The 9192-nt window shown below is 39.4% G+C and overlaps 1 protein-coding gene across 1 annotated transcript in view; it reads left to right on the top strand.

The window, feature by feature from the left end:
• The window catches only part of LOC138029037 (structural maintenance of chromosomes protein 4-like), a 79229-nt gene that overhangs the window by 2207 nt on the left and 67830 nt on the right, over positions 1-9192 (top strand). Inside the window, exons 3-5 of the mRNA XM_068876706.1 lie at positions 2375-2551; positions 3169-3333; positions 3678-3805. Coding sequence (XP_068732807.1) covers positions 2375-2551; positions 3169-3333; positions 3678-3805 — 470 coding nt within the window. The remainder of the gene's footprint in view (positions 1-2374; positions 2552-3168; positions 3334-3677; positions 3806-9192) is intronic.

Here is a 9192-nt window from a genome sequence, read left to right on the forward strand (position 1 = left end):
ACATCTAGTGGGTAAATGATGTCGCTTTTCCCTATTTCCAAATCAAAATCTTACACTCAAAGTAATCAGCCTTTGGATTAAAATCAAAGCTTAAAGTTAAATTTTTGCCAGTTGTTTGTTAAGCAAACACACTTTCAAAATCTAAAAAAAAAAAGGCAGTGTTTTTTTTATCATAATCAAGGCTGTTGCCTAACAGGAGCCCGGTAGCCTGGGACTCCCAAAGAATAGCTCTGGGCGCCTTAATTGTTCACAGCAACACCTTTCACTTCATATGTTGGGCTCCTAAGTTCTCAGCGTTTAGCTCTGAGGGCCCCTTTAAAATTTTCTAAGGCAGCAGCCCTGATAATAGCACTTTAGGTAGATCAGTAGGACTGTAAGACTGCTTTTTGTGTTTAAGAGTTCAAGAACTTTATCAAAGAGCCTAAATTCTGGTTTTGATAGAATTCTATAGTGTGTCGAGTTGTTTAACTTATTGCAGTTATGGACACTGCTTAATTAAGCAACGATGAAAGGAAAGCCAGTGTCAGTGCTCGAAATTTAAAAACATTCCATCTTGACCTGGTTCAAATGCCGGGCAACTAAACCCGTAAATTTGGTTGCCCTGGTAAATGCTTGGTTGCCCATTGGGAAATCCCCTACAATTAAATGCACACCGTGTTGAGCAATCGCATGGCGTTGGAGCTTGAGTATCCCATATTTTTTAGGTGTGTCCCGGTGGTTTTTTGTGGAAGTCTGGGTTTAAGTTTGAGGGTTTTCAAAATGGAGTCTTCGATCTCACCAGGTTCATGTGAATTTTCCTATCTGACAATTTTTTGTAAAAGCCACAGATATTCAAAACAAGGGAAAATGCTCAACTGCAGCAAATTAACTATTCAAGTAAAGCTATGATCCTCGCAGTTATGGACGCAATTTTAGCAATTGCGTAGAGAAGCCTGAAAAATTCAGGACTTCAACAGGGTTTGAACCTGTAACCTCGCGATACCGGTGCCACGCTCTAACCAACTGAGCTATGAGGCCACTAATGTTGGGAGCTGGTCACTTATGCAATTGGTTCTAATTTTCCAGTGAGGAAGGACCTTGCGACCTTGCATGACCTTGCATGACCTTGCAATACTGAAAGCTCTCCTTGATTTTGAGTTGATACAAAGAGGTAGCATTATCAATAATTAATTTTTTTTTGCAAAAAAACATCACAAACTAATTTGCTTGAAGATATGAGAATTTTTTTTTCTTGCTTCAAAGTTATTGATAATGCTACCTCTTTCTATCAACTTGGAAGTTTATTTACATAGGGTTAACCTCTTAAACTTCCTTTTTAGGGTATTACTTGTATTTATTTGTTTATGATACCTTAAATAAAGTATGTATGTATGTATGTATGTAACTCAAAATCAAGGAGAGGTTGAAACCTGAACTCAACAAACAAGTCGATCATGTAAGTTTAGCATTACACTTTTAAGCTTTATCATTATGTCAGTTGTGTTTCTATAATATTGTTGCATAGTTTGAATTTTACCTACTTGTAACAAACATTTAATCTATATATGTATATATATATATATACGTATTATCTTGTAAACATTTTAATGTTATACTCACTATGTCTGATGATGATGTTTATATAGTATATAGTAGTTATATTTAACAATTATTCCATGAGTGCGCGTTGCATATGAGTTGGCTATAACCAGTCTCATATCCAACATTACAAGTGCGAATGGAAAAATAGTTTAATTAAACTCCAAAAATTTGGAAGTATTAAAATACGAGTGAAAAAAGAGAGAAAATCCGAGTGAAATCAAAAAAACTTGATGAAGATTTGATGTTGAGTGTAATACCTTGTAGTCAGACAGACGTAGGCTCATCACAAAAACATATCTTCCATTTTCGCGTACTTCTAAACGTCGGAATTGATCTAAAGTTTCTACAAAAAAGTTTTTCTTCATGTTTGGCTTTATTCAGAGAGAAATTTCGCTTTCCAGCGAAAATGTTTTAAGCTTAGCAATCCTTTACCATATAAGGTCAAACTAAGGTAGTATATGAGCTGATAACCGAGATTGAGTGAACCAATCAGAGCATGCGAAATGCATTATCCGATGTTGAGAATTTTCATAATCATAGTTATACGTGTATACGGATTATCTTGTTAATTTTAATGTTACACTCACTATGACTAATGGTGTTGTTTGAAACGTCAAAACATGTTCCTTGAATTCAAAAGTGTGGTTGTATTTTTAAAAATATAAGATCTAAATAATATTGAAATGTGAGAAAACCTGGCCCTCTGATACTTATTCCCTTAGATTTTCACTACACATTTATCTTGTAACATTTCTGGAGTGGTGATTCATCTTCATTTTTTTTCTCTGTGCAGGAAGGAGACGAATTTAAAGTTGTGCCAGGGAGTGAATTTGTGGTTTCTCGCACAGCTCGGAAAGACAACAGCTCTGACTATCACGTTAATGGCCGTAAAGTTCCATTCAAAGAGGTGGCCAGACTTCTTAAAGACTGTGGCATTGACTTGGATCACAATAGGTTTCTAATTTTGCAAGTGAGTTGTGTTAGCAGCTGGATGCAAGGTGAACAAGCCAAAGGGGGTTCTATAATCTTCAAGAGGCTCACAGTGTATCAGCTTAAGTCATACATGCATTCTTTTGCCCTCTTTGAATGAATTAGTAAATGCTTGTCCAATTATGCAGTGATGGAGGTCATTATCACCCCAGATATTAGCTCTAAATGTCTTTCCTATCACAATACAGCTCTAAGATACATGTAAAGTTGCAATAAGCCACATCAGGTCTCTAGCACAGTGGCATTTTTTGGTGCTTCCCCCTCAGTCCACAGCTACAGCTGTAGGTCCTTCAGCATCACAGTATTATACTCAAAAGTAGGTAAAGACATTGTAGAGAACAGTTTCTTGTTTAACATTTTCAAGCAGATATGATACAAATTGATTTATTATTCCAAGGAAAATGGTGAATAATTAGAAGAGTGCTATGATTTTTACTTCTTTGATATTCACGCATGTAATTTTGAGAATTTGTCTCTGCTATTGCTACATGTAGGTTGGGTTTTTTTGGTGGGGGAGGTACATGTAGGAGGTACAGGGAAGAGGCAATATTATAAAAGCAATTAATTTTATTAATGTAAAATTTAAATTTCTTTCAGGGTGAAGTAGAACAGATTTCCATGATGAAACCTAAAGCACAATCAGAACATGAAGAAGGCATGCTGGAATATTTAGAGGACATCATTGGATCAAGCCGCTTCAAGGAGCCAATTGAGCAGTTAGCTAATGACGTTGAAACCTTAAATGAAGCCAGAGGAGAAAAGGTATCTCTCTTAAAGTGCACTCCACACATGAAAATACATGTACTATCACACTACAGCTTAACCCTTTGATGTCCAAACTTGCCTTAACCGGCCAGACTTAGTATTTTACTCTGTCTAACGCCAGAGTATTTTACTCTGTCTAACGCCAGACAATTTTACTCGTCAGTGGGGAACCCCTGCTGAGTCGATGGGTTAATCACTCACTGAAAAACCACATTAAACAGTCACTTACAGAATGGCTTTGGCATTTGCTTTGTGAGAACTTAATATTCAGTCCTACATGAAGTACATGTAGAGATATTTCTTGGTCTTCAAGCAATTTGCCTCTGTGTTACTGATTTCAGCTCAACAGAGTGAAAGCTGTTGAAAAAGAAAAAGATGAACTGGAAGGGTCCAAAAATGAAGCTATGGAGTACATAAACATGGAGAATTCAATCACAAAACAAAGAAATGTCCTATTTCAGAGATACATGTGAGTAATAATAACAATAATAATAATAATAATAATAATGATGATGATAATAATAATAAAGATGATGATGATGATGATGATAATACAGTACCCCGCAAAGGTAAGTTGACAGTCACTTGCAAGTCGCGCAAAACTTGACTCGATTCTCGATCCTCAAAAATTTAGAGAATTGAGTCTCGAGTCAAGTTTTGCAACTTGTGTGTCAAGAAAAATAATGAGCCTAATGCTTGACTGATTTCTTGAGAAATAAATTAGACAAGCAAAGTGGACTTGTGTGTTGTAAATGCATTGAAAAAGCGAGTCAGATATCAAGTGCGACGAAATATGCACAGTTTCTGTCATTCCTTTCCTCAAAGGATCAATGAATATAATCTGTTGTGATCATTTTACAAAACGGCTCTCTTCACAATCGACTTGAACATGCTTGCTTGACTTAACACTTAAAACCTGAAGCTTTCTTTACCCCAATAATAATTATAAGCATTATTGATCATTGATTTTAAGCAAAGAAAATATAATGCCATGAGCAAGCGATCTCAAATTTATGAGTTTGTGTTTTTCTACTGTAGCTAAATAAAAAGAAAGAGAAGCCTGTTGTTGCCCCGAACTCAGTTGAATTTAAAGTTACGATGGATGACAAGCACTCGTCCTTTTTATCTCAGAACCAACACTTGGGTTAAAATGAAAACATGCAAATTTTGGGTAAAGTCAAGAGAGGATTGTACCCCAGCTTTCTCTGGCTACCAGCTCGCAAGGCAATAGTTGCAGGCTTCGTGCGCTGCCCCAATCGCATTATTGGTCATTATTGGTAAATCACAATTTTTTTTTTAAAATGAAGTTAGGCTGTTTTGAACATATTGGTTGTTGTTTTTGAAGTCGTCTTGTAAGGCAGTTGCATTATGGGAATGTAAATGTTTCAAGTTTTGGTTTCGTTGACAAATGCAAATTTCACTTGTGGACAAAGTTACCCTCAAGCGGATGTCATGCAATGCTTTGACTTTCGATTACATTTTATTTCAATTTAACTATTTACAAAATCATTAGAGAATATTTCAAAGCTAAGACGGATAGCAAATGAATCAGACTATACATGTAATTGACCAATCGTCTTTTATATGATGAAGTTTCAGCTTTTGTCATTATGGGAAAGACACGGTACTGTATTCGGAATTCCAGTTTGTTTAGATTACAGTGCCGACTTTCGAACAAGTCTCCTTATTACTCTGATAAATTACATGTCTGTGGTCATTTTGCTAGTGCCCGGGTTTGTGCCCGGCCCAGATGGAACGCATTGGAAACTTGTGTGTTTTTTCAGAACAAGTGAACAAATAAGATTGGAATGTTTTTATTCTACATGCAGAAGGATAATTAAGATAATACTTTTTTTGCTTGCTTAGAGTTAACATCAATATTGCAAACAAAGGCTCCCTTAGCGGAATTGTTCATTTCTCCAAGACACAAATCGCTTTCTTGAGTTCTTTTCGAGTTTATGCATCTCGAAACACCAATGTCTCTAACTTTGTGACGCAAGAATTGAGTTTGGAGGATCAAGTCGAGACTGTCAACTTACCTTTGAGCGGTATCGTAATACTTGACTTTCTGCCGGTGAACAGAACAACCCGTGAGGAGATGGTATTCACTCTGCAGGCGTAAACACTGCTAAGCCTTGGCCCCAGACTTGAGGCTTATAGAGTAAGTGTCTTGTGGAGGGTTGGGGTGGTCCCAATGACTGCGGATGCTGAAATCCCTCCCAACACATTTAGGGTGCGTTCGATTGACCGTATTCCGGAATAGGAATACATGGAATACAAGTCTGAAATCCTTCGTTTTTGCGGAGATTCGCATTAAAATTGTCAAACATTTGCTGAAATGCTATTTTCAAAGCTGCTGCCTAAGAAAATTTTAAAGGGGCCCTCAGAGCTAAACGCTGAGAACTTAGGAGCCCAACATATGAAGTGAAAGGCGTTGCTGTGAAAAATTAAGGAGCCCAGAGCTATTCTTTGGGAGCCCCAGGCTACCGGGCTCCTGTTAGGCAACAGCCTTGATTTTAAACATATTTTAATCATCCTTGCAGCTTCGAAACGTGCCAAACATACCGTTTTAATCATCACTCCGTGTATTCTTATTCCGGAATAGGGTCAATCGAACGCGCCCTTAGAATCCCAAGGTTCTTCCAAAAAAACCCTTCCAATCAATCACACACCACACCCAAACAACCAACAAATAACAGCACAATCTTTTTTGCAAGAGGTAAGTTGTTGGTGATTGTTTCATCCTCTTAACTCACCACACTCCTATCCCAAGGCGCCAAGAAATAACAGACTTCCACTCCTAAGCGGCTCAATCTACCACCAATAACATCTGGGTGATTATGTTTCATCTTGTGTTGTCTTGATGCACCTATCTCACCAGATCTCCACATTCCCATCCTCTGACACCCTCACCTCATCCGGAACCTCCTTATTCCACACATCAGCCCACTTCACAAGGTACTTCTGATGAAGATCCCAGCCAGTACACCTTCAAACCCATCCAATGATGCCTTCTCTGTCCCTCACCTCGTCCAACCAACAAGTGTCCTTGATGTGCCTCATCGTGTGCTGCCAGACTGAATCTTCCTCTTCAACAATAACCTCAACACTACTTTCCCCTTTTCTACAACCTGACACCTCCTATTCAACTGATCAATCACTTTCCTCACAAGCACAGTTCCCTTCTTCATCTCCTCACCCCTTGGCAAATCCTGCTGCCATTCCACAAAGCTGTCCTCGATCTTCCTTTATTACCTGGGTTTCTTTTTCTTAAACTTGTTACCTTTCTTCTTCCCCATCAGCCCCAAACTCTCGGTGACTACATACAATCCAGTATGCAAAAGCCTATTTATCTCTGGCCTCCTGTTCTTCACAAGATTGAGCATCAGCCCATCCACAACCTTCACTTCTCTGTTCACTTTCCTCCTATCCTGAGCCTTCAAACCAGGAACCTCAACCCTTTCCTCACTTCCAAAGACTGCTCTCATCTTCTGAAGTACCTCCTTCTCCTCATTGCTTGCCACTCTATGACCATCATCATTGAGAAAAGCAACCAACTTCACTGTCTTTATTTGCCAACGTGATTGCAATCAAACATTCTAAAAATAAAAGTCTGACCAAATATTGGTATTGTCCGACCAAAATTGAGACTTGACCTGCCATTGTCCTCTCATGAAAGAACAATTATTTGCAACCCCCGTTCTTCTTCTTCGCACTAGCCTCTCCATCTTAGTTATCATTCAGTTTGATGCACTTTAACTGTGAGATCAAACTGGGTTTTTCTCGCATACTCAAACCTTTCACATCCCACAAAGCCTTCACCTCATTGATATACCCTTCTGTCCATCTCTAACAGCAATTCTGTTAGATTTCATCAAAAAAATTAATTTCCTTTTATGATGTATTTGAAATGATCTATTTTCATTTTATTTATCTACCGTCAAACCTCCGTTACTCAGAAATTTCACTGGCCAAAATAGCTGCAGCTGTAGTTAAGTGCAAAATCCACTAGCCAAAATGGATCTTTTACTGGTCTAGGGCTAGTTAGCTACCGTTAATCTTGACCCCTGAAAGGGGGGGCTCATTGTTGGGGAAGCCGGAGCCCTGAGCTGCCAAATCCCAGAGCACCCAAGAGAGTGAGAGACAGCGGTGGTCTGCCACAACAATACCTGTTACTGCAGCAGTCTTTGGGACACATTAAGGATTGAGTCCTTTGGGGTTCTTACATAAAGGTGGTAAGCATCACTAGTCCATATTTTGATTAAGTGACAGAGAATACTGCTTTGAACGGCTGTCCTGGCGGCCTCAATGTGGGAACTGTGGCCAGAGAACTCTCTGGGAATACCTTCTGCTTGTAATGTTAACTGAATGGTAACAACTGGGATTGAGAAAAAGGATGACCAGCCCTGTCAGTGAAGGGAGTACCCTGTGTGGACCCCAGAGGAAGGACATTTATAAGCCATGATTGCAGTGATTGGGCAAAGAGAGGTCCAAACATGGCCCAGATGAACAAAACAAACCTGTTGAAAAGGGTCGGTTTTGGAACTTTTAATGTGAATGCGAAGGCTGGAAGGATTTAATTCTTCATCAACTTGCAAGTCCAGAACAGTTAGATGTATGGAAGGATGAAAGCTAAAGTTGACAGTAAACTCCCCAGCCCACAGAAAGCCAAAGAAACCCAAACAACAGGCAGCCCAAAGCATGTTACGATCTTGGTCTTGCAGGTTCAGGGAACGATGAACAACACACATTCTGTTAGCTGTTACTGGTTGACGCTGTGGAGGATTTAAGCCTTGGTGGTGCTTTATTGGAAAAGCCATAATCACTGTGTAGAGAGCATACAGCTGTAAGGTAAACCTTTATCGATAAGTGATGCAAATGATCAGCGAGGTGAGAAAGGCAACAAAGTTTGCTCATTATTTTGTAGGCATCTGGGAGCCATTTTCAGTAGTATAACCATCCAGGATGCAAAAGTCTATAAATTGGCGTCAAGCTGAATTATAGACACGGTGGGTAGAAGGAGCCAAACCATTTGCCAGAATTGGCGCTTTTGAGTTGAACTACCGGCAGCAAGTCCAGAAGTGAAGGAGGCACTGGAAAAGCTGTTGGTGAGGCCTGAGGAGTTAGCTGATGGAACCTCTGAAAGTCAAATCGGGAGAGGGCATCATCAACTGAATTGGAAAATCAGGCCATGTGGCAGGCAGTAAAGGCAAGAGAATGCCAAGCTGCTGACATGGACAGATGAAGGAGTAGCACCATCGTGTTCAAATCTCTTGAAGTACCGGACAACAATACCTCAACCCCTTGCTGTGTTGTCGACACAAAATTCCACCTGTTTCATCAAGCTCTGATGTCCCCACAGAGAAGCTGCCAAAACTACAGAGAAAGGATCCTTGTAGGCAATGGACAGTGACATCTGCGATGAAGATCACCTGCCTACAAACCATTCAGAGCTTAAAAAAGCCCCCTGTCCATTAGAACCTGCAGCATCGAACGAGACTGGGACATCCGGTTCTGGAACCTGCTGAGGAGGCTAAAGAAAACTATGGCCATTCCTTGAATGGAAAAATTCAAACCACCATGTTAGATCAAAGTGAAACTCTTGGTTGAGCTGTCCTTCTGTTAAAAAGTGGAGAGCAAATTACAATACAATACAAAACATGTTTATTCTTGAATCCGTTTATGTAAAAAATATAATATAGATTTAGCCAAGCCTAAAAGCGGAGCTCCCGGCTGTAGGATTAGTGAAAATAAAAGGCTTTGGAACTGTCTGCCTTTTTTAATTATGTAACATTTTCTTCGCTGCCTAACTAGTGAATTCCACGGTTAATTTCATCCGAAAAACCGTCTGATCGC

The sequence above is a fragment of the Montipora capricornis genome, chromosome 13 (assembly GCF_036669925.1).
Source record: "Montipora capricornis isolate CH-2021 chromosome 13, ASM3666992v2, whole genome shotgun sequence".
In the NCBI taxonomy this organism is placed as follows: domain Eukaryota; kingdom Metazoa; phylum Cnidaria; class Anthozoa; order Scleractinia; family Acroporidae; genus Montipora; species Montipora capricornis.